The sequence below is a fragment of the Telopea speciosissima genome, chromosome 9, assembly GCF_018873765.1.
Source record: "Telopea speciosissima isolate NSW1024214 ecotype Mountain lineage chromosome 9, Tspe_v1, whole genome shotgun sequence".
Taxonomy (NCBI): domain Eukaryota; kingdom Viridiplantae; phylum Streptophyta; class Magnoliopsida; order Proteales; family Proteaceae; genus Telopea; species Telopea speciosissima.
In genome coordinates this window covers 7,464,042-7,488,963 of record NC_057924.1, presented here as the reverse complement: position 1 = coordinate 7,488,963, position 24,922 = coordinate 7,464,042, and the positions used below count along the sequence as shown (strand labels likewise).

Here is a 24,922-nt window from a genome sequence, read left to right as displayed (position 1 = left end):
CCACCTATTTGGAGAAGCTACATGCAACCTGTTCCCCATGCCCCTGCATAATCTTCAGATGTAGTTGTATTTCTTGGCATGTTTGATGATAATCCAAAATTTATATACTTGGCTGATGCAGTAATATGTTCTGTTTATGTATTTTATACAATGTTGTTGATTACATGGCAGGATTTGAATAATGGAGAAAACTGTATGCAAGTTGGTCTATCATTATGTGAAGTCTGGATCCAAAATTGCAGATGTGGACATATTTGGGTACTTGGAAATGATTGGTGACATATATAACTTATTGTTGAGTTATATACCCAAGGGAAGGTCTGTGAGTTTTAGTGTGAAATACATAACACTTGATACGGGTGAAAATATAAACTTGGATGGAGATGCAGATATGATGAAGATGTTTGATGTCTTGAAGGACCAACCTGAACTGAACATATATGTTTATGATGTGCAAGTGGATGATCCAGTGTTATGTACTTATGTGAATGGACACACACTTCAAGTGATTGGTGGTGATACTGCCATTGATAGACCAGGAAGTGGAGAGCTACTACTTTCACCTGTAGAGCTATTTGGTGGTGCTTTAACTAGACAAATTGAGACTGCTCCAACAAAAATTGAGACTTTTCCAAGAGAAATTGAAGAAAGTAGTAGGAGATCAAAAGCAACTGTAAGGAAGGGTGGTGGTACTTTAGGTTTACCCAAGTTAATGAGTGGTGCCATTGGTAGTGTTTCCACTGGTACTACACGCCTTGGTACTACAACCACTGCAAGAAGGAATGTTGGTAATAGTAGTACCTCACAAATGAATCCTGTTGTGAGGAATGACAATAGTAACACTTGTGTTCTCGAGCCAAGAGATGGAAATATTATTGGTGTGACTGTTTACAACAAGAGTACTATCAATGTGAGTGGCTGTGGTATGACATTGCAAGAGGTTGGGATGTCTACTAGATATGTAAGTAGGGGTCGTGGTTTTCTCAGGGCATCTACCACATGTGCTACCAGTATTGCATTTGAACCTGTTGCTTCACCTACCAAGCTGCCTGACAAGGAAGTGGAAGAAAATCAAACCATTAGTGATACATCTGATGATGAATGGGAAGCTGGAGAGTCAGATGAAATAAGTGAGAGTCAAAGCAGTAGTGAAGATGATGTTAGTGAAGAAGAGTTGGAGAAAGAGGATAACAGTAATGATGACATACCTGAATGTCAATCAAAAGAAGGGGATAATGTGGGTGATGGAGTAGGGGGTGGGGACCAAAATGTCACATTTAGAGTTGGTCAAGAATTCAAGAATGTGCATCATTTCAGGGAGCTGATGTGTTATGGAGCTGAAGTGGAGTTGCAGTGTTGGAGCTGAAGTGGAGGCTATGGCTTGATTTATGATTCAGCAAGTTCTATTGGATTTATTTGGAAAACATATTGTAACTTAATAGTTTCACTTGGATTTTTAATGGTTTGACTTGGATTTGGATCAGCATTTGGTATTATGCAAATGCTGTTATGATGTATGGACCAATGTGCTTGGAAAACAATTACCAATGTAATGGTTTGAGAATGATCTAATTTTTAATCCTAAAATTTGGTCATTGAGCATTGCAGATCACTACTTAGCTAAATATCTTCATGTTGATGATGCTGTCTCCTAGCTCCCTCAGTGTGTAAACCATAATGGTAATAGCAATGGGTTAACCAATTACCATCATCATGTAACCATCATGCTAATACTAATGGGTTAAATCACAAAATGTTTAGGAGCATTGGATTAGAGGCTCAGTTATTGTATATGTGAATAACACTGGTAGAATTCCTCTATGTTACTGTTGTTGCCCCTGCTCATGTGGGCTAATGGCCTCTAAAGACCCTCACATAGTACCCTGTGATGCTTTGTCATATCTTTAGATGGCTACCAATGCTTGAGCAGTGACCCATTGACCCACATGAGCCATCATAGCAGAGGTCATGGAGCAGGTAGTCTGTTGAGATACTCTCTAATCATAAAATTCCAACACTTAAGCAGTGACCCGCAATATATTTTTCACATTCAAAATACCATCACATTCCAAATACAATACACTAAAATTCCAAATGCATTCATTGAAAGCAAATTGTTCATTCAAATTACCAAGCATCCCCTTCCCATACATTAGGTGAAACTCCCCTTTCCATACATTAAGTGCCATACCCCATACACTCCATCATATTTTCAGAACAATTACAACAAAGTTCAAGACAAACAAAGCAACCATCATTTGACAAAACATCTTCATTGTAGCATTTGACTTTTCCAACTCAATCACTCTATTCTTAAACCTACAGAATTCTTCCTCCTTCTGTTGCTCCATCCTCTGTTGCTCCATCCTCTGCTGTTCTTCTACACTAATTACACCCATAGTATTTGTTGGACCTGGATGTGGAGCTGGAACATTGGTGAGGCTACATTGACCTGGTTCACTCATGGTACAACACCATTGGAAGAAGTTGCAGCCACCATTATTTTTGTCTGCACAGTTATAATATAGCCTATTTGAGTTATCTGTTGAGTTTGAGATCTTCACAACAGCTCTTTTCCTACAGAAGCACAGCTTGTTCTCAAACTTAAGGTACCCTGAATGGCTCTCATTGACACTATCATAAGATATTGTACCTGCAAACATTACATTGAATCTAAGCATTAATAATAGTCCCATCAAGGAATCAAATGATCTATTCCAGGAACAACTGATAATGAATTACCAGAGAACAGGGATGCAAAAGCATATTAAGCAAGTAGAACCATATCCAAGACAAAATAATTCACATGAATGAACCCATGATGATGCTGATGAAGACTATTCATACACCCATTCTCATGTGGTCCACTTCATCTCTCTCCCTCTCTCTCCCACGCAATTGGTCCCATGTCTTTCCTTACCAATCAATTGCCCTCAACATTTGTACACAAACCATCATCAGAATCACTAATTTCAAGGATAGGCCATTTTACACCAATCTACAAGAAGCTTCTATTGGCTTGGCCCCCTCTTGAACCATATTTTAAACAAGATTAAATCCAATTAATAATGATGGAAATTGGACTCCCTACATCTGTAATCTGCAAGATTAACCTATTGCTATCCAATAAAAAAGTTATAATTGCCATCATCCAGTAAAGAATCCGGTTTGATGATACTTTAGCCAAAATTGGCATTCCATATACGATAAAAATTGGCTTTAATTGTTAGAAATACCATGGACAGCTCCCTTTCCTGCTGCAGAGATTGAAGCTAGGGACATTCTCCTTAGCATTGCTCTGTAATTATACTATAGAAACCCATATCTTTTTTAGTTTCTTATTTGTAGCCAACCTAAAAGAATCACTACTTTGTGATTCTTGACAGATTGTCCGATACACAGTGAAGCATCCATATATGTTTTAGAAGTTTGGCATTTCTCCATTTAGAGTTCTCTTCTGTGGGCCTTGTGGATGTGGTAAAACCCTTCTTGCAAAGAAAATTACTAGTGAGTGCCAACCCAACTTCATCAGTGTGCAAAGACCAGAATTGCTCACCATGTGGTGCGAAGAAAGTCAGCCAATGTGTAAGAGATATTTCACAAGCAGAACCATAAAATTGTATAGTTTATATCCAATTTTGGACAGCATTTTTGGGCTTTAGTGAGTAGCGAGCAGTGAGCTTTACTCACGGTCATGGGTTGGACAAATATTTCAATTTTGGAGTTCAAAACTCATATACGATTGCACAAGCTATTTCAGTTTTTCCAATATCAGAAACGATTGAGAATGGATGAAGAAAAAAGCAATACTTACAGAGCTTGGAGTTGCTGGTTGAACCAAAGTTGGAGAAGTTGCAGGTCGAACCGCAGTAGGAGAGTAGGAGAAGTTGCAGGTCACAAACATAGGTTGGAGAAGTTGCAGGTGCTCCAACCGAGCTTGGAGAAGTTGCAGCTTAAACAATCCGTTCCAACAATGGTGGCCCTTCCCATTTCTTCCCCTTCTCTCTTCCGGTGTGGCTCGATAAAGGGAACGAGTTGCAGGATTTGGGAGGAAGAAGACGAGTTGCAGGATTTGGGATTTTCCCCAATTTCAAACCCTAAAATCCCTCATCGTTCTAGTCATTTTAGAAACCCCATAGTGATAAGGGCATTTCGGTCAATTCATTTTGAAACCCCAATGGCAAGGGCAATTCCGTCGTTCAAGTCTACTTTTTAACATGTTAGTCATGAATTGACGGAATGGACCTATTTGTTACCTTTTGCAAACCTCAAGGGGGTAGCGAATTTTCCAAAACTGGGGGGTGAAAATATCCTTTCGTCAAACCTCAGGGGTGGTATGTGTAAATTTCCCTTATTTTTTTTCAAACATATGGCTAACCTTGTATTGCACAATTTCATTTGTATGTTTTTCCTTTATCATGAGACTTGGCATGGTTAGATTCGAACGAAGCAAACATGACACCTAAGCAGGGAAGGGTGGGATCGAATTTTTACTAAAAATTTGGTTCGACTGAGTTTGCACTGGGAGAAGAAAATGTACATTGTGATCACAAGAAAAAGAGTAATTGTTTTTTTTTTTTTTTTTGTGGAAAGAAGAAGTAACTTGAAACATGACTAACCCATGGGCTGGACTCATAGTTTAGGTAATCGGAATCAGATCGTGGGTGAAGCCCTCAAATTAGAATCGCCAGAGTCCGAACTCAAGCCCGATTCCAATTGATTCGTGCAACATTTCGAGCTCGAGCCCATTCTTGCAACCCCTTTTCTGAATTGCTCATTATTCATATTTGATCTTCATTTTTTTTATATTTTCTTCGGGCAATAAATTAGCAAAAAATCAATAAAACTTACATTTATAAAAAAAAAATCAATATATCTTACCACTTTAAGTAAAATCCCTATATTTATTGAATTAAATTAAAAACTCAAAAAAGTGTATATTTTGAGAAATCTTTGTTTTTTTCTTTTTTATTCCAATTTTTAGGGTTTTAATCGATTTTGGGCATGGATTCAGTTCATGATATCGATAACCACCAGTATCAATATTAATATGTATCAGATCAATACTAGATAAAAAACCCATTTGTTCATAAAAAAAAACAATTAGATCCACACGATATTGGCAGATCTGTATCAGTCAAGTAGCGATATCAATCATGGCCGATACAACGATCCAATACCGATTCCTGAAACCATGATTCTAGACCAATCGGATGGGAATCAATGGAGGCTTAAACCTTGGGGTGGGGTGGGGTGGGGGGGGGGGGTGGGTGGGGGGGGGGGGGGGAGTGCACGGCAGTGAATGAGAATGCGCTTGCATCTCGGGATGGAATTTCAGCTTTTCATTGGGGCAGGGTGGTCATTTCGTCCCACTGTGTCTGGGCGCCCCACACTTCGATTCGGAGTCCGGACAACGTTAAAAACATTGCAACAGACAATAACCAAAATCCTTTTTCTTTGAGCGACGACGGGAACGACGATCAGAGACGACGATGGCGCCACCAGCGATTCGCTGGTTTGCGACCGCTGTACTCTTAGTTTGTCTTCTTATTCCTCCATCTTCGGCCATTTACTGCGATGAGGACGACTGTTACGATCTATTAGGGTTAAACTCTCTCAAATTCTCTTCCCACTCTCGTCTATTTTTTCGTATACTGCGTATTTCCCCACCCTCTGTTTACGTTATTTCACGTCAAGTCACTCTCTCTTCTCTGTTTTCTCCAGTGTTTCTCAGAGCGCCAATGCATCAGAGATCAAGAAAGCTTACTACAAGCTCTCTTTGAAGTAGTAAGTTCTGAACTTGTTGTTTAATTTTCAGCATCTGCATGCATGTATCTTGATCTTTAGCTCCTAATTTTTTCTCTCTATTTTGTTTCTATTTTCAGTCATCCGGATAAAAATTCCGATCCGGACTCGAAAAAGCTATTTGTTAAAGTCGCCAATGCTTACGAGGTACTAATCTTTTCCTTTCTCAATGTTGAATCATGCTGATTTAGATTTGTCCTTGCTTGACTTAATTACTTTATTGCCAATTTTTTCTCATTATCGTGGCATACGATGGATTAGTAGTTACATTTCAAAAATTGTTTGCGAAAAAAAAAAGTTACAATCTGACGATTGTTTTAAAAGTTTTGGCTCTTTTTAGTCTGGAATTTGATAATTGTCTCATCAGATTGGTCCCAATTTATTGTGAACTTCGTGTAGACACCGGATTGCAACTTAGTAATAAAATACTAAGTCTAATTTTCAAACTATGTAACCCTGTCTAAGTTGAAGACAGTCTGTCTCTTGTTCTGTATGTTCGGTCTCAATTAATAAGGAACTTTGTGGAGATACTGGATTGCAACTTAGCAATACAATATTGCCTGATATTTTGAAAATGTGTATCTGTGTTTAAGTTGAAACAGTCTCCGTCTCATGTTCTGTACATTCATAACATTACCTTGAGGCATCTGAACTCTGGTAGTAAAGATTTTTTTGATTACAAAATGTTTAACATATATTTCTATAGTCCTCATAACTTTAATTTCACAGATCCAGGGACACATCAAGTTTCTCGTAGAACATGATATGAACAATATTTCATTTCTTAATTGCATGTTATTCAAGAACATGTTAATAAATATCTGTCTAATGTACTCAATGTCATCCTTTCTTGTGGTTTTGACATGGTTATATAATTGCAATTCATGGTGATTATTCAGCCATACTAAGTTTGTTTGTATGTTGTTTTTTGACTGCCCAACATTCAGCTTCATGTATCATTGCTGGTCCTATAGCTATCCTATAAAATTTCCTTTGGGTTTAAAGGAATACGTCAATTACACAACACTTTGGACGCTCCCCTCCACTTTATCCAACCTGTTCTAATTCTTTGTGGAACATCACTCTCGATTTCTTGTTCTTTATTTAAGATTGAACCTAGGTATTTAAAATTTTCACTTTGTGGTATCTCCCTATCATCAATTTTCACCACCTCCCTTTCAGTCCTATTGTTATTGAAGTTACACACCATATATTATGCTTTCATTTTACTTTTATCTTAAAACCTTTTGATTCTAAGGTTGATCTTCATAATTCGAACTTTGCATTTATCTCTGCTTTTGTTTTATCCACCAAAACAATATCATCAACAAAAAGCATACACTAAAGGATCTGATCTTGAATATCTCTTGTTAGCTTGTCTATGATTAGTGCAAACAAATATGGCTTAAAGCTGATCCTTGATGTAATCCAAATGTAATTGGAATTCACTACCCTACCCCAGCCCCTACAGGCCACAGTTCTTATGCTAGTCATAACACCGTTATACATATCTTTAATTATATGCACATATTTACTCGAAACACTTTTCTTCTCTAATACTTGCCAAATTAACTCTTTAGGGAATCTATCGCAAGCTTTTTTCTAAGTCAATAAAGATCATATTGAGATCCTTCTTAGTTCTTACATTCTCTATGCCTTTCCATTAGTCTCCTAAGAAAATGCACGAGTGCAGGTAAAGAAGATAGTCCATAATCGTAGAATTAGATTAGCATCAGAAAATATAGGAACTTTAACGGGTAAGAGTTTGGAATTACTAGATGTAATGAGAAGAAGAAGAAATAATATAGCTTGTATACAAGAGACTAGATGGAAGGGTAAAGAAGCTAAAGATATTAACGACTATAACCTTTGGTATACTGGGAACAATAATAATAGAAGTGGAGTGGTAGTAGTAGTAGAGTAAGAATTAAAAAATAATATTGTAGGTGCTAAAAGATTTGGTGATAGGATACACCAAATCTCTTAAACAATACATTATTGGACCTTTTTAGTAATTTCATCTTCTACCTCTTTCTGAAGTGAGAAGAGGGCGGGCCTTGGTGCAATAGTAAGGTTGCTTTGGGTTCGAGTCTGGAAACAGCCTCTCTGCGAAAGCAGGGGTAAGGCTGCGTACATTATGATCCTCCCCAGACCCCACAGTGGCGGGAGCCTTGTGCATTGGGTATGCCCTTTTTACCTCTTTCTTAAGTGACATGGCGGATATCATAGGATTTCCTATAAGAATAATTTTGTTTATTGGATCAAGTTTTTGGTGATTCCATGATCTATATCCAAATCAAGTACTAATTTCGATCTACTTCTTTAATGTTTTGTGGCCTAATCCACCTTTACTAAACATCAAGGGAAACACTTGTATTGATAAGGGAAAAGGTTTTCTTTTTTACTTGTGGTCATAATCTTATTAAATAATTTTGTGAACCAAGTTATTCAACAGATTTCTAAGCTCTTCCGCACCTATATTGGAATATTATTTGGACCTATTGCTTTACCTATTTTCATCTTCTTTAAAGTTTCCTTTACTTTAGACGCCCTAATTTTTCATAGAATATCTAATATTTGTGGATTCTTGATGGTTATTACAACCTTCTAAATCATTTTTACTTGTATTTTTTTTAGGGAGAGGGATGGGTATGATAGCGGTATACCGTAAGCTAGTACCCTATGTGTCTATATCTCTCTTCCCCCCTTTGAAATGACTCCCTTACCCCTCAGAGGGAGGAAAGAGCGAGATAGACACATAGGGTGCTAGCTTACTGTATACCGGTAACATACCCAGCCTTTTTTCCTCTTTTTTTATTAAGTTGTAGAAATAATTTTTCCATCTCTCTTTGTTATCCCCATTACTTGTTAATACTTTATCATCTTGACTTTTAATGCATCTAATATGGTTGAAATCTTTACTCTTACTTTCCTTCATTTTAGCTAGTTTACTGATATCTTTTTCCACTTCTTTTGAGCTCAAATTGTTATAGAGATCCTCATATTTCTTAGTCCTTGCTTTTCCTGTTATCTTGTTAGCTTAATTTCTAGCAAATGTATACCGTTTTAAATCCTCCTCATCCTTAGTCCTTTGTTAAGTTTTAAAACTAGATTTCTTAGTCTTAAATCTTAATGGCTGCTTGAACTTTGTCATCCCACCAACAAGTTTGCCTAGATGAATGTTGTAGATTCCTTTAGATTTGCCAAGAACTTCTTTAGCTATATTTTTTGACCTTGCTTGGACCCTTTGAATATATTTTGATGATTAATGTTACTAAGCTTTGATATGTATTGATTGCTTTATACCACAAAAGTTTTTTATTTTTACTTGCAATGTTAGATGATATATGCCTAAGAGATTATAATTCTTTCATAGTCTATACTAGTATAATGATGTTTCTTCCTCTTAGTGCCCTGTTTGCAGTGCTTTTGCTTCCATTCAACTGGACATCCTTTCCTTTTCTTACTTAATAAGAAGCTGAATCTATCTTTGCAGATCCTAAAGGATGAAGCCACTAGAGAGCAGTATGATTATGCAATTGCACATCCAGAGGAGGTATAGTTACACTCTTTATCTAATGTGATTTTGGGTGCAGTCAGAGGATGGCGGGTATAGTGAGAGGAGCTTCCAGAGTGTTTTCTGATCAAATTAACAGTAGCAGTTGCTATTAACCAATCAATGTTGTATGGAGTTGAATGCTAGGAAATAAAGAAGCGACACATACATATTATAGAGTGTAACTGAAATTAAGATGTTGAGATGGTTTAACAGGAAGCGTAGGAAGAGGAAAATAAAGTGAATATAATTCCAAGGAAACTTAGGAGAAGTACCAATAGGTGATAAGGTGAGAAAGTCGCTTGAGGTGATTAGGACATGTGCAATGAAGTCCATTGAATGCACGAATCAGAAATTTATGGTGCAATTTGGAGGCAGTAAAAAGACAAGGGTGAGGCTGAAGATGATCAATTAATAGGAGGACAACATCAAATGTGACCTAAAATGGAGTGTAATGGTGGAGCAATATTCGTTAGCGGACTCCAAATACTTAAGATGAGGCTTAGTGAAGTAGAATTTGTAGACTAGTTTCTAACTTTTTTCAAAAAATTTATGTGGAACAAATATCTTTACTTGCATCAGCTGTGTTCACTACACAATGAGTCATACTAATCAATTAACTATCTTTACCTAGTCAATATTCAATTTTAGATCATGGAATCCGTACATCCATATTGATGTTAATGTTGAAGAAATGATGGAATGTGAAAACCTGAATCCTTCATGACATATTTAGAATGTTTTGCCTCCTTGATCATTTTTTCCTTCCGATTCACTATAAGCTGCTCAATGCATTTAGTGAGAGAAAGATTCTCCCCTCCATTATGAGTTTAATCACTTTTTCTCATTAGATTTGGTGGGTTGATTACATGTTCACATTAGGCAGCTCCAAATTACAAAGTAGAACTAGATGTTGTGTCTAATGTGCACACATATTCATGTTGGCATGCTGAAATCTCATTCCCCAAGAAAATGAAATTCCAAAGTAAACTGGTACATGGAAATCATAGTTGTCAAGGCGTCGCCTAGGCGGGCGCCTTGGACGCCTTGTTGGTGTCGCCTTAATTTTGGACCCTCTCCAACGCCTTTGGTTGCCTAAACGCCGTGACAACTATAACATGGATGTATAATTGTCAATTTTTCTTAGGTTCTCCAAAAAGTTCTAGTTTTAGCTTGAAAGATTTCTTTCTTAACCCAAAACGATCATGGTCATTGTTTTACAATCTATCTTCAAACCTTAATAAAATTGGGTAGGCCCTTGGTGCCAGGTGATGGCTTACCGGAAATAAAAAAGGGCGTACCCAGTGCACAAGGCTCCCGCCACTGCGGGGTCTGGGGAGGGTTATAATGTACGCAGCCTTACCCCTGCTTTCGCAGAGAGGCTGTTTCCAGACTCGAACCCGTGACCACTTGGTCATGGCTTACCGCGTGTCAAAAATTTCTTTCCCAGTTACCTCCTCGGAGCATAGTTGTCACGGCGTCACGGCGATCCAAGTCGGTGGAAGGGTGTCACGTCGATATATCGACATGTCGCCCGCCATGGCGTTGCCATGGCGAGCATGTCGACCATGTTTAATTTTTTATTTTCTGTATTTTTAATGTCATTTAGTATGCTATAATATATGTCCTATAACATCAAAAATCAACATGAAAGTGTACTACACTACTACTAATATACTATGCCACTATGGTTTAATTCATGAAAGTGTAACTAATATCCATTAGTGTATATGAAAGTATGAAAAATTGAAAATATAGATTAACCTATCAAATAATTGAAAGTAATAGTAAAAATCAAATGATAGGCTAACCTGTTTACTGAAGCTTGATAGCAATAGTCTTTCTTTAGTGTATGTGATTTGGAGCAAAGCATCTAAGCTATTAAATGGTTTAAAAAAAAAAAATTTTAATCTAACTTTTATATGTACAAATATCGACCGATATGCCAACATATCGTGGTATGGCGTCCATGGCGACGCCATGGCGTCGCCATGGAAGCCATATCGAACGATATATTGACATCCACCATGGCGTAGCTCGATATGCCACCTCTCCCAACGCCAGGACGCCATGGCGGCGCCATGGCGACGCCATGACAACTATGCCTCGGAGGCTAGACCGCTAGAGCAGAGAGCTTCTTGTGCACTAAGAAGTAGTTTCCTCTTTTGGGAATTGGGATCAGAAACAGGATCAAAAGGCCCGAACATGCTGAAGGCTTATGTTGTATTCTTACTATAATCTTTCATAGAGCTAAGTGCTTAAGGGGTATGTGATGAAACTGATTCTGTTTTACTATTCATCTTTTATTGGGTATATGGTTCAGTTCATGGCATTGAGCTTTTAACTAAAGAGCCTATGAATTTTAGGTTCTGCTCATCTATCACTAGTGGGAAGAAAACTACTGCACATGCTAATGCTACTCCAGCACAAAAGCTAGTAGTGCTAGATGCAGGAACTCTACTACACATGCTAATTCCACCAGAAAGAAAGCTACTTTGCTGCTCCTTATGGAATGCAAAGCATAGTAGAACCATTGTTTGAGAACTCGTTTTGTTTCGGTATTTCGGACTGACCGAAATATTGTATTTTTCTGGTATGTTTCGGTAGGTCATTTCGGTGGGTTTTAGGCCAAGTTAAGGCCTGAAACTTCATGGAAACCCTATTTTAAGCTATATAAACACATTTAAATGTTCAAATTGCAAAAATAGTCACCCAAAATGGTGTTTTGGAAAAATAGTCACCCAAAATGGTGTTTTCGACACCGTGAAGTTGTAGATCGGCTTCCGGTGTCTAACATATATTTATTTCATCACAAACAAACATATTGATCGTGCATTTCCCTAAAAAAAACCAATTTTGAGAATATGGTTTTACCTGGAATAGTGGAAAGGCTTCATAGATGTGCTAAGAAGTTTGAATCTTGTGTTCTCCAAGTGGTTCCGGCGTAGATGCGGCAAGGATTCAAATGGGAAGTGGAAGAATGGAGAAGAAATGAGCAAAAACCAAAAAACCAGAGCTGTTTTGAAGTCTCGTTTCGACCGAGACTGACGAAATGTGGTCTTTTATATAAAGGGGTTTGACGAAAAATTCGAAATCCTCCAAAATCTCGAGATATCACGAAATTTCGAGAATTTCACTCGAGATATTGTATTTTTTCGAGTCGAAGTAGCATTTCGTTTCGAGCAGCTCGAAATATCCGAAATTTCCGAAGTCTCGATCGAGATTTCGCGAGATTTTGAACTATGTAGAACAATTTTGAATTAGAATATTCTAGAACAAGCCAATCATCCCTACATTTTGTTCAACGGTAGGATTGTTGTCTGAAAGGACTGTAACATATCCATGCTGTGGCCTTCTTGCTTCAAGAGGATCACTAAAGGATCTGTATTTCATAATCAAGTTCCATCTGAATCAGCCCTAAAGTTTGCTCATCAGTTCTATGATTAGCGTCACCAGAGGAAGACCTTTTTCAAGTTCTTCAATCTTTCCTCTGCTTCCTAAAACCTTATGGATACCACAAACTTGGGGCTTCATACAATGCCAAATTAAAGGAATGAAATTCAGAAATTGGGGATGAAAAAATACATGTTTAATATTTATTGGTCTTGAGACCATATGGTTTAATTGTTTAAATTAGAAGCAAACACCAGTGTACTACCTTGTGGGAGGTTGATCGAATTGAGTTTCCAGGCTCCAAGACTCAGTTCTATTGGTATTTAGGCCGTTGTCAGTATATGATCTAGAATTTCGGAGAAACTTCAAAATTTTGAGCAGAATGTCCCTGGTTTTGGCACGTGGAATAAAAATCAAGAATCCTATATATTTGAAGCTGAAGTGAAATCAATGATATAATGCCTTATTTCAGTTAAAAATCAATGTTACTGGTGTACCCTAAAAGGCTATCATGTCAGGACCGATTCTGGTAGAGAATATTATCCGGATCTAAAATAAAATACCTGCGATGGTGTGATGAAAATAGATGATGGAGATGATGAGGATGATGGTGATGGTGATGATGATAATTGAAGATGAAGATAGATAGGAGGCAGCCTAGAGTCCCACTAGTTGCCCAGCCATAAGAGTTTCACCTAGGCACACTTGATTCTTGCAAGTAAGTTCTCAAAGAGAGGATTTTCACAAAGTTTTGGATGCTGTAAATTTGGTGGGTGCGTTTGAGAGCAGCCAGGATTTGCATTATGTTGAGGTGGAAGTCTTGAGTACAGCAAAATAACATTAAAGAAACAGTTAGAATTCTAAAACCCCTTTTGAATTCCCCAAAACATAGATAACAATTCCTAGACATGGAAATCTCTCCCCAAGACACTGAAAACTACAATCAAGATATTGAAAAATTATAATGGGAAGGTACTTAATGCTGCCTTGGAATATGAAAAGACACAAAGAGAATCTGCTAGGATATGGAATCTTCTGGCCAGAATTTTGACTGCTCTAGGAGTCCACGATTTGGCTGGGAAGGGCTGGATCTGAACCAGGCCAGGCTAGGCCGTGGGTCTGGTCTTGGACTTGGGCTGGCCTCCCTTTCCAGAGTACTTCTTGGAGAAGTACTGATCAGGTCTTTTTAATCATAATTGTGCTTATATTAAATTATCTGTAGTTTTATAAAAAAGGTTAACATGCCCTTTTGATGGTTTTGCCTATATTTTATAATTCCTCAAAGTCTTTATTCCTTTGAAACACTCAAAGTTCCAGGAAACATTCATAATGCCCAGGCCATCAAGATTGAAATTTTAAATGTTGGGTGATAATGCTGTAACCATTACTTTACTTGTTTTCCTGTTTTAGGTATTTTACAATACGGCACGCTACTATCAGGCATATTATGGGCACAAGACGGTCAGTTCTTTTTTTTTTTCTTCTACTTCTGATGTTCCTAATTTTTTTCCCACTAAAGTAGATGGATGAAGCTATACAAATGAAAGATAAAACTATTAATGGTTCCTTTCCTTTTTACTTGCAGGATGCTCGTGCTGTCCTGGTGGGCCTCCTTTTGGTTCTCTCAGCATTTCAATATCTCAATCAGTGGACAAGGTATACACAGGTACCAATATAATCTAATAAGAAAACAATATATCCAATGTTCTTACCTAATACAGTTGGTTGGCAAAATATGTTTTGGGTACTTTTATTCATTTGGTTTCATGATTTTTGGATTTCTAAGTGGTAGTAATATTGTTTCTTCCATGGTTGATTCAAGCAGTAGAACTGGGCAGGGCATATCACTGACCTCAGGGATTCTTTGGCAAATTTTTTTTCTAATTTAGAATCATTTTTTTATTAAAGGCATCCTATTTTGTATTTTATACTCATAATTTTGTTAAAAGGCATCCTATTTTGTTGATCATCAATCCGATGCTTAGCAGTTGGGTTGCTTGTATTTATTACGAGTATATATATATTGGCAAGGTGTGGTTTTTTTGACCGATCTGTGGATATGGTTTCCCATAGAAGTTTTACTTGGTCATATAGATCATTCATTTGATATTGCCTTCTGATTTTCTTTTCTTCCAAATTTCAATCTTTCTCTCTCTCTAAGCCGTACATTTTTTTTCACTTAATTTTTATTTATATGAATTATTCAAATTTGTTGGACTGTGCAATTTATTTGTTCCTTGATGTTGCAGGCTATCAGTATGGTTAAGAAGACGCCAGCTTACAAGAATAGACTACGAGCCATGGAACTTGAACGCAGCGGAGGGATGACAAACAAGAAGAAGGCTCTGAAGCAGAGGGACAAGTATGCATTCAGTTTATGTCTATTTAGTTAAGGGAAAAGGGGAAAAAAATAAGAATAGTCCAAATCTTCTTTCTAAAAGAAACTGCAAGATGACAACATTTTAACTGATCTTGGCCATCAGTTGAATATTCATTTTGACTGATGAAGCAGTTATGTCCATTAAAAATTCCACTGTGCTCTGCTATTATTGTTTCCATTCAATCTTGTCTGCCTCGCTGCAGGCTCATTCTTTTTCTTTCTTCAGCTGTAGATAAGACTAGGTCTCATTTGCTTATGTCAGGAACATGGAGGAGGAGCTCAGCAAAGAACTTGATCTGCAGATAAAGGGAGCTGAAAAACCCTCCTTGTGGGAACTTTTTGCTGTCCAGTTTCTACTCCTTCCTTACACTATTGGCAAGGTAAGAATACTCTTTCATCAAGCTGGAATTATGGAAACTATTGGTGTAATTAGCTTTTGAAAAATATGCCTACGTTAAAATTTAGATGTTTATATTGTGCATGGAATGTGAGGAATCCTAATCTCTATTACTCCATTCAGCTATTGTTGTGGAGTATTTGTTGGTTCTGGAGATACAAGGTGAAAAGAGCTCCGTATAGTTGGGATGATGCCTGCTACATGACACAAAGATGCCTCAGAATTCCACTTGATGCTTGGAGAAATATCGGTATTCCCTATAACCCAGTCTATTGCAATTCCAGTTTAAGATTCTCTTCCTCTCTCTCTCTCGCTTAAACTTCTAATCTTTAATCTTTATGAGCTGTGTGATGACGGTTTGTAGTTTTCTGGTGAAGACATGTTTTAAACATGTCCCAAGTATCGTCATTTTTTTTGTGTGGGGGTTGAATTGCACAGCTTTTTATGTGAAGCGTTTTTACAGGGTGTAGGGTCTCCCATTTGGATGATACTAACTTCTCTCTATCCAGTTCTTGTTTTAATTTCCTGATTAATATAAGGTCCTTGATTGACTAAGACCTTGTTGAGCTTTCTAGACTCACCTTAGGTTTATGATACTCAGATCATCATGCAATTCATTAAATTGTAAATCTGTTGGTTTGGGACTTCTAATAGTGGACTGTTAATCTCATGTGCTTCATATGTACTACTGTGCCTTGGATCCTTTATCATTTTTCATCTGCCTAATTCAAGGATTGGCTTTTACCAGATGAATCAACAAGGGATGATCTTATTCAAAGACGATTATGGGAGAAACCAAACATGGAGAAGTACATGGTTGAGATGCGCAAAGACTCAAAGCGTAGGAGATAAGAATTTATTTAATGAGAGACAGAAGTCTTGCTTCTCTTCTTGCTTTCCACATTCTCTTTTCTGTCATTTTATTTATTTTAAAATTTTCCTATGAGAAATAATTTTTGGTGAATTAAAGTAGACAAATTAAACTAATTTTTCGATGATTGAAATATTGAGTATTAAACTAGTGCTTCCATTTTGTGCTTCAACGATTAAAATATTGAGTATCGCACAGTTGTAGTGGAGTTTTTACAGCTTTAGTTTGCATTGTAACTTGATATTTTGTTTTATGAATACTGCACTAGAATTAGCATGCCACGGCGCTAGTAGTCTGCACATAGCACAAAGATTGCTGTCAGTGGAAGCAACAAACTCTAGTTGAAGCACAACCAAAACCCAAATAGAATGGAATAGTAGTTGTAGATCCACTTCATATTACTATTTCACTTCATGGTGGTGTGCTACCCAGGATTCTTAATTGGCATTGATTTAGTACGAATTTGCAGCAATGATGTATTGTTGGGGTTGTTAGGTTGGAACTTAAATTTCTTTCCTCTCAATACGATTTAAATCCCTTTTGAATCTGAATCCAAAAGGTGAGAAGATTGATAGCACTTGCTCTTTTTGTCCTTCCTTTATGCATACACCTAAAGCCTTAAGCTCCCCCCCCCCCCCCCTCACCACCCCCAATGCTTCCCAGAGGCTCAGTCTGGATAAAGAATTGGAAGTGAAGTCAAATAAAACCTTAGAAATAAATTCTTATAATTATTACTTTACTTGACTATATCACTAACTCTAAATCATTTCAAATTTGGTTATTAAATTTCACTTCATATCCCTTGAATTTGAAAAGTAAAATAAAATTACATATGATAAGTAATTATTAAATATAGTAAAAATTAAAAGAAAAAATTAATTTCCCTTCCCTTCTGTTTACTTGCAATCAGATGAAGCATAAGTTTGATGTGGCAATTTCCTGGAATGCCCCTTCACTTGGGAGTGACACCCCACTGCGTCTTCTTTTTTAATCATAGAATATATAGATTGCATACTTTGTTTTGCTATGTGGAAAGATGGGATGGCATGGCAGTTGTGACTTGTGAGTTGTGACCATTGGATATTTAAGGATTGATTTAGTTTGAACATGTGTCAATTTCAGATTTAAATTCAATCTTTTTATCTCACCTGTCATGTAATTCAATGAGGTGTGCTGTCCATAGCTTCCATGTTGGATAGGCAATGCAAACTACCATTTGTAGACATAATATCCACAAATCATTTGGTTGTATTTTGAATCCAACTCAACATTATCAAGTATTAGGATAATATTTCAAATATTTATTTGAAAAAAGAGTTTCAGAAAGGAAAAGAGGAGGGGAAGGAGTCCCTCCCATTTTCTTCAGTGATTATATTGTTGAGATAGGGTACCAAAAAGTGAGATGTGACACATTTTCCTCCTCTCCAAATGATCAAAGCATGTGCCAAGTAATTGAAATAGGCAGGTTCATCAAGGGTTGCACCATTACATTTAGAGGTGGCTGGGTTGGGCCGGCTTTTTATAAACGTAGCCCAATCCTAGGTCCCTTTAGCTCAACCTAGGCCCAACCCAGCCAGAGGTAAGGCTGGGATATCATAGCCGAGGCCCAGCCCGGCCCTGTTTGACTTTGATAACCTTTATTTTTATCATTTCAAGGCTGGGCTATCATTGTTTTCCTGATCGTATGCATGATAGGGAAAAAGAACGCTACCTGGTAGTGTAACCGGCATGGCTCTTGCTCCTAGACACAGAAGCACACGAAAGTACTTTCTTGCCTCCCATGAAAACAAAAAATGGCATTTGTGTTCATGCCTCTGTGTGCACACTCATTGGTACATGCACTAGTGCAGGCGCTACAGGCCTAGACAGAGATCTCCTACCCATAATTTTTTTTTATGAGAATAATATTGTGTATAGACTGGCCCTGCATGCGGAGAGAGGGTGCAAAAGCATCTTAGGGGGTAGGATTTCCTTTTTCACAGGGGATGGGATGGTCATTTTGCCCCCTCAATTTGTCTAGGCATGGGCGGTACATTCCCCCGCAGAGAACTTTGCCCCTATTCATATATACAGGCGTGGCTGTACTAGGCTCAACCAGATGCCTCATCTCAAGCTTAAAATTTCAACCATGGCCCACCATACTGGTTGAATAGCTCAACCCAAGCTCTGTCGGGCTCATTGTTGGTTTGTAGGCCAAACTTGCACCCTTCTATTTAAGGATGTCAATCGATATAGTTTCAGGATATCGGTACGGTTTGGATTCGATACATTACAAATATGGCCCATATTGATACCATACTGAATATCAATTTGGTACATGTATCTCTTACCGATACTGTAAGGATTCGATATTATTTGGTACAAATTAAATTAGGTTTTTCAGTTTGGTATGGTGTATTTTCAGTATTATGGCTCATACCAGTATCATACCAAATACTGACTTAGTATATATATCCTGTATCTATATTATACCGAATTTATTCGGTACGATACGGTATCGATAATTCAGTACGAAAATGGTTTCGGTATTCGGTATTCGTTTCCGTTCTTGGTATGGATTGGCACCACTTCCTTTCCCTAATTTCTCTTACAACAGATAGTTGGGGAAAAAAATTTAGCGAATGGGATTTACCGAGTTCAGGTTGTGTGAATCGGACGTGTTTAAGAGCCCAAGGTCCAAGTGGCAAATTAAGCTTCTATATGTGTACTCATTGCTAAGACAGCAGCTTGCACCGATTGGGAACGGAGAAGAGAGAGACGCTTTGTTGGCCATTGCTCCAATCCTGTCCGAGTGCTGCAATTCTCTCAATTCCCTCGATCGTTTCAAATTAAAATCCTCTCCAGGTTTCTAAGGAACCTGCCTTCAGTCTACTTGTTCTTCTCCCACCATTTCCTGAAGCATCATCAGCTCCTAAGAACAGACTTTTGGTGTTCGTGTCCACTGAATTTCGATAATGGCTCTGTGATTCTTAGGTCTTTAACTTCATTCAAATCCTTCAGCTCTAACTCGAGCAGACATTCGTCGATGCCTTATTCTCAGGTACTTTCTCTTCGCCTTTGGTTTTTCGTTCGGACCGTAACAGTTCTCTCTTTCGGAAGTTCAGAAACCAAGCCGCTTAACTTGTATTATTTACGTGATTGTGTTTTCATTGTTAAACTCTCTATCTATATAAATAGAACTCAGCTTCCTAAAGGTTGCTCTTTACTTAAAAAAATTTTGCATGAAGATTGGGTTTCTGGTTCCCCTAAACAACAATTCGGAAGAAGATGATTCAATCCCCAAGTTACCGATTCTGGAAGGAGTCAATGTTTTCGGCCGAGATAATATCTCCGTTTCTGATAAAAGAGTGAGCCGCAAGCATATCAGTTTGAAAGCTTCGGTTGATGGTTCTGTTGAAGTGGTTGTGGTACGTAATTTCTTATTGCTCGTGGATTATGTCTCATATTATTTATGCCCTATGATGAATTTTGAACCGAAAATGTGTATGGTATGGATAGATTTCGGAGTTTATTCGCAAGTTTGCGTTTGGTGATTTCGTGCATGTTTCAATTCATAGTTATCAAGGCGTTCAGGCTCCTTGGTCGCCTAGGCGGGCGCCTTGCCGTCTTGTTGGTGTCGCCTTGATTTTAGACCCTCTCAAACGCCATGGTCTCCTTGCCGCCTTGATAATTGTGGTTCAGTTCGATATCTTTGAGACTTGACTGCGAGCATAGTGATCATTTTGGGTGTGCGAATCCTTATTTCGAAATAGGAATTTAAATTGGTAATTGTTTGGGATTTTGATCTCTTTGTAGGAGGGATCAAATCCGGTTGTTATTAGAGCTGGGGATCAAAGAAAGAAGCTCTATTCTAAAGACAAAGCTACGATTGCTCATGGCAATATTCTAGAGTTAATTCCTGGGCATCATGTTTTTAAGTATGTGACATCGGCTGGTGCGAAGGACACGTCTTCACCCCAAACACATAAAAGGTCTTTAAAGGAAGGAGGAAAGCTTAATGAAGATGAGATACAAGCGAAAAAGAAAAGACAGATCGCTGAAGATGAAGCTTTTGCAAGAAACTTACAGGTGTTTTAGATAATTCTATTTCACTTTCTTGCAATATTTGGATTGTTTTATGTATTTATTGTTTTTTTTAATGATAACATCCAACTATGCATTTCTGATAATGGTTTTAATTCCATCTTCATACTTTGATCCCTTTGAGTAGAATTACATTCTTGTCTTTTCAAGAGCGCCATTGTGAGGTAATATTGCAATGGCAAGGATTTCCTGTTATCTCCTCTTTAGATTGGCCTTCAAAGGTTGAGTAATGTTCAGTAATCCCTGGTATAACAAATTGCTTATAGCTTCTTAAACACAGAGAAGGATGTAAATTGTATCAAGAATAAATGACATTGCCTATTCTGGTAAGATATATGGAAGTAGATGAAAACCTAAACTTATTCCGTTGCTTAAAATTGAACATCTTCTTAAGGGACAGATTCAACCGTTAGACAATTGATTTGACAATAACTTTGTTGAGGACACATATTATGTCATTTTATTGAATTGAAAATACTAGCTACTAATTAGCAAATAGCAAGTAACTGTGAAATAACAAAAACAACAACTCAGCCTTATCCCAGCTAAATGGGGTCGGCTACATGGATCCTTGCCCTCCAATCAGCTCTATTCAAGGTCATACTTGATACAAGGCCTAAGCTATCCATTTCTTTTCTCACCACTTCGCCTAAGGTCATTTTAGATCTGCCCTTGGGTCTTTTAGTTCCTTCAATGTAACTTAAATCACTCCTCCATACTGGAGCATCCAAAGGCCTCCGTTGAACATGGCCATGCCACCTCAAACGACTTTCTCGTAGCTGATCATGTATCGGAGCTATTCCCAAACCAGCTCTAATATGATCATTCCTTATTTTATCCCTCCTAGCTTTGCCACTTATCCATCTCAACATCCTCATCTCCGCTACACTGAATTTATCTATATGATGCTTCTTAACTGCCAACATTCCGCACCATACATCATAGCTGTCACCACCTCATTATCCATCCTATTGTAACCAAAGTTACACACCATATACTCCCTCTTTGTTCTACTTAGCTTAAAACTTATCCCCCACCCCAACCCCCTCCCAAAAAAAAAAAAAAAAAAACTTTAAAATAAATAGGTATTGTTTTCAGACCCACTGGCCTGGACAAGAATTAAGAAGGTTGGGCAGTCCCAAGGTTTTAAGTATCGGTATCGGGTATCATATTGGCATAGTTATCAAGGCGTGGCCTTGGCGTCCAGGCTCCTTGGTCGCCTTGGATGCCTTGAGCGCCTTGCCGCCATGGCGGTGTCACCTTGATTTTTTGCTCTCTAAAACGCCATGGCCACCTTTGAGGAACTTTAACTTCTTTACAAGATGGGGTTTTTGCATGAAGAACTCTAACCTTTTGTTTAGAGTTGGAACATTCTGATTTGGGAGTTGGTACCCTTCGGTTTCTTCTTTTGTCTAGACTTACAGGGTTGATTTGGGATTGAGATTTGAGAAGCCATTGTAGCAATCCTCATTCTATTTAATGGTAATGGTTGTGAATCACCCAATCAGTTCTAAGTACACGTGTCTCGGGTATAACAAGTTGTGGTTGTTAAAGGTTCTAGTAAATATAAATGTTGGACAAACTAATCCTTTGAATGGTTAGTGCTTGCGGTAGGTAGAGTGCGGGCTCAGGGTCGGGCGTACCTACAAATGGTGGTCAAGATACACATGGAAATACATTTTTGGAGCAACAAACAATATATAACATGTATCATGCATAAACACTAAAATGGAGAACAACATATAACGAAGCAAGTGCATTAAATTGAAATTGTTAAAAAGGATGAGGTTTCTTACATGTAGTAATAGTTTATTGCCATGAAGAGTTTGATGCATCAGCTGACTTATTTTTACCTAAATCTATGGATTCATAGCAAAAAATAGAATTATAAACCATGATTTAAACATATTTCAGAAAACCTACCTTTTTCTGTGAAATCTCTTTCAATCTTCGATCTTTGCTTGTTGGATGATGCAAGGGATGATGTTGTAGCACTCCTTGATTCTTTTTTTGAGTGTAGATGAGATGCCCCAACTCCAAAAGTGTGAAAAGACTTGGTTAAATGGAAGATTTCAAGCTCTCGGTTGAGAGTTTCCCTTCTTTTTTCCTCCAGAATGTGCGTTGTATCAAGTTTGTGACTCAAAATGGCTTTTTTATGGTTTGTACCGATGGTATTATGTATCGAGCTGTATTGGCCGATATATATCAATACGTAATAAAGCACCCACATAACCCTTCACCGGACGTATCGATGGTATTGATAAGTTCAGCAGTATCGTATCGTATTGGCCTGTATCGGCTGATACATTTCGATACCATCCGAGACAGTCCAAATTTTTTTTTTTTTTAAAATAGAGATGTATTGGTACCGACCGATACAGATATGTATCGGCCTATACGATACGATACAATACAATACAGACCGATGCTTTAAATCCTGGGCACTTCCAATGTACTGACTTATATGTGCCTTCTTTATACCTTATGTGAGACAAGAAACTCTAATTGTATTTTTGGTCCCACCCCTAGATGGAGGGTTACATCAGGTTAGCAGCTGGCATAAAATTTTTCCTCCTGCAATTTAATGAATCACTATTCCATGGTTAAAGCTGATGCTGGGGCATTCTCTTAACCTAAGCAGAGGTTTTAGTCTTGAATAGAATGCATTGGTGGAACAAAATTGTGTAGCTGACCTCATATAGTTGGTACTAGGTTTTTTCCTAGTTTACTCATCTAGATGCATTCTTTTATAACAGCTCTTTGAGATTGTAGAATGATTGGATCTGGAACCTCCCCCGTTGGCAAAAATTTTCCAATGTTTTCTTAGGTGCTTCATTTTGCTTATTGGATTAAATTCTTTGATATTATCTGCCCTTCCTTAGGAATGGGGTTGAATGTATATCACTTACCAGTTGAGGTACTCATGCTCACTGCTGAACGACTTTCAGTCCTACATTTGACCATTCTTTGTGAGGCCTTATATTAAATGCACACTATTGTTGATGGTTGTGATAATGACACCACTTGATACTGAAAGGGTTGAGAGTATTGAAGCTTAGTGTTGGAATATGTACATCAGAATACCATGGGGTATTCTGGACTTTCGGGTGTTTTATTTCTTCTTTATTTATGTATTTATGAGCAAGGGTGGAAATGTAATTAGGGATGTGACACTGTTCACGTGAACAGTGTCGTGAATAGTGTTTTCCCTTGTAATCTCTTTTATTATTATAAATATAGAGTTTGACTGATCTCATTGATCATTCAAGCCATTCTCCCATTCTCGGTTCTGCTAACATGGCATTAGAGCCAATTCTTTGATCAAGGAAAAGAAAGAAAAAAAAAACCTTTTTTTCTTCAATCAACTTCTCCCTCCTTTCTCTCTTTCTCGGCTTCTCCTCCTTTTTTTCTTCTTCTCATCCTTGTAAGGGGGCAGCACTAATGAGGTAATCAAAGCATCCAATGATTTAGTTGCTGCCCTCCTCCCAATCTACCTTTTTTCTTTACTTTTTCTAATCGAATTCTGCTGGAACCATACCTGCAACTTGGAGATTTCCAGAATTTTTGAAGGTCAGATTCCTCTCACTCATAAAGGTTGATCCTCCATTGTTGGAGCCTCCTATGCAACCTTTTCTAGCACCTTTCTACCCTCTTCCATCTACTCTCCTTTCTTTTCTTTTCTAGCATTGAATCATCCAATTGATCTCACCTTTTTCAGGGTTTTTCAAAACCTTGACTCTAATCGAATTTAGGGTTACAGTTCTCTGCTCATGCTGATTTTTTGTGGGTTACTTTTCTCCATTACAAGGATCAATTGATCTCAATATTGCATCTTTCCAAGCTTTTTTGAAGACCCTTATCCCAATCGATCTCTACTTTTCAGGGTTTTCCAAAACCCTTATACAAATCGATTTTTTGGGATAGGGATGTTTGCTGCTGCTGTAGTGCTTTGGAGGTGGTTCTAACATTAAAGGAGATACTCTACTTCATCAATTCATGGCTTGAAGAAGGTCTATTTACTGCAATAGCTGCTGCCCTAATTTTCTGCAACTTTTTGGTGTCTCTCCCTCTAACTGGAGATTGGTTGTTCGCATTGGAGGTCCCATTCAAGTAGTACTAATCAGCATCTATTGCAAGTCTACATCAGCAATTGAAGCCCCCTTTCCCTATATCGATCTCAATTTCAGGGTTTCCCAAAACCCTGACTATAATTGATCCTAGGGTTAGGGCTGTCCTATCAAGCTGATTTTTTTAGGGGAGTCTTATACATATTGGAGGAGTGTTCGACCCAAATTTCAGCATTATCCTTGGAGTATTTATTGAACAAATTCAGGTTTCTTTCTTATGATTGATTTGTCCAACTATCAACCTATATTTATCTGGTTCCTCTGTGAGTGGCTACATCAATTCCTGTTGGATCTACTTTTATTGTCTTCT

At 37.8% G+C, this 24,922-nt stretch overlaps 2 protein-coding genes across 6 annotated transcripts in view; both read left to right on the top strand.

Moving 5' to 3' along the window:
• The first annotated feature begins 5,425 nt into the window (after window positions 1-5,425).
• LOC122640866 (dnaJ protein ERDJ7) lies at window positions 5,426-16,582 on the top strand. Its single transcript, XM_043834128.1, has 10 exons — window positions 5,426-5,605; window positions 5,725-5,787; window positions 5,886-5,952; window positions 9,302-9,361; window positions 14,165-14,215; window positions 14,340-14,420; window positions 15,004-15,116; window positions 15,397-15,514; window positions 15,655-15,781; window positions 16,280-16,582. The coding sequence occupies exons 1-10, from the start codon at window positions 5,493-5,495 to the stop codon at window positions 16,381-16,383; spliced, it is 897 nt and encodes a 298-aa protein (XP_043690063.1). The 5' UTR covers window positions 5,426-5,492; the 3' UTR covers window positions 16,384-16,582.
• A 2,546-nt stretch (window positions 16,583-19,128) lies between these two features.
• Window positions 19,129-24,922, top strand: part of LOC122639934 (tyrosyl-DNA phosphodiesterase 1) — a 55,900-nt gene continuing 50,106 nt past the window's right edge. For all 5 annotated transcript variants that reach the window (XR_006329606.1, XM_043832985.1, XM_043832982.1 and 2 more), the window contains exons 1-3: window positions 19,129-19,442; window positions 19,630-19,809; window positions 20,198-20,470. Coding sequence is in view for 4 of the 5 variants with exons in the window: in XM_043832985.1 (XP_043688920.1) it covers window positions 19,428-19,442; window positions 19,630-19,809; window positions 20,198-20,470 (468 nt within the window). In the remaining variant the exon portion in view is untranslated. The remainder of the gene's footprint in view (window positions 19,443-19,629; window positions 19,810-20,197; window positions 20,471-24,922) is intronic.

What these genes read in the sequence shown, in the direction of transcription:
- LOC122640866 (XM_043834128.1), top strand. Translation starts at nt 5,493, where the DNA reads ATGGCGCCACCAGCGATTCGCTGGTTTGCGACCGCTGTACTCTTAGTT. An exon ending in CATATTATGGGCACAAGACG is followed by an intron (nt 14,216 to 14,339) that starts GTCAGTTCTTTT and finishes TTTTACTTGCAG; the next exon opens with GATGCTCGTGCTGTCCTGGT. An exon ending in GCTCTGAAGCAGAGGGACAA is followed by an intron (nt 15,117 to 15,396) that starts GTATGCATTCAG and finishes TGCTTATGTCAG; the next exon opens with GAACATGGAGGAGGAGCTCA.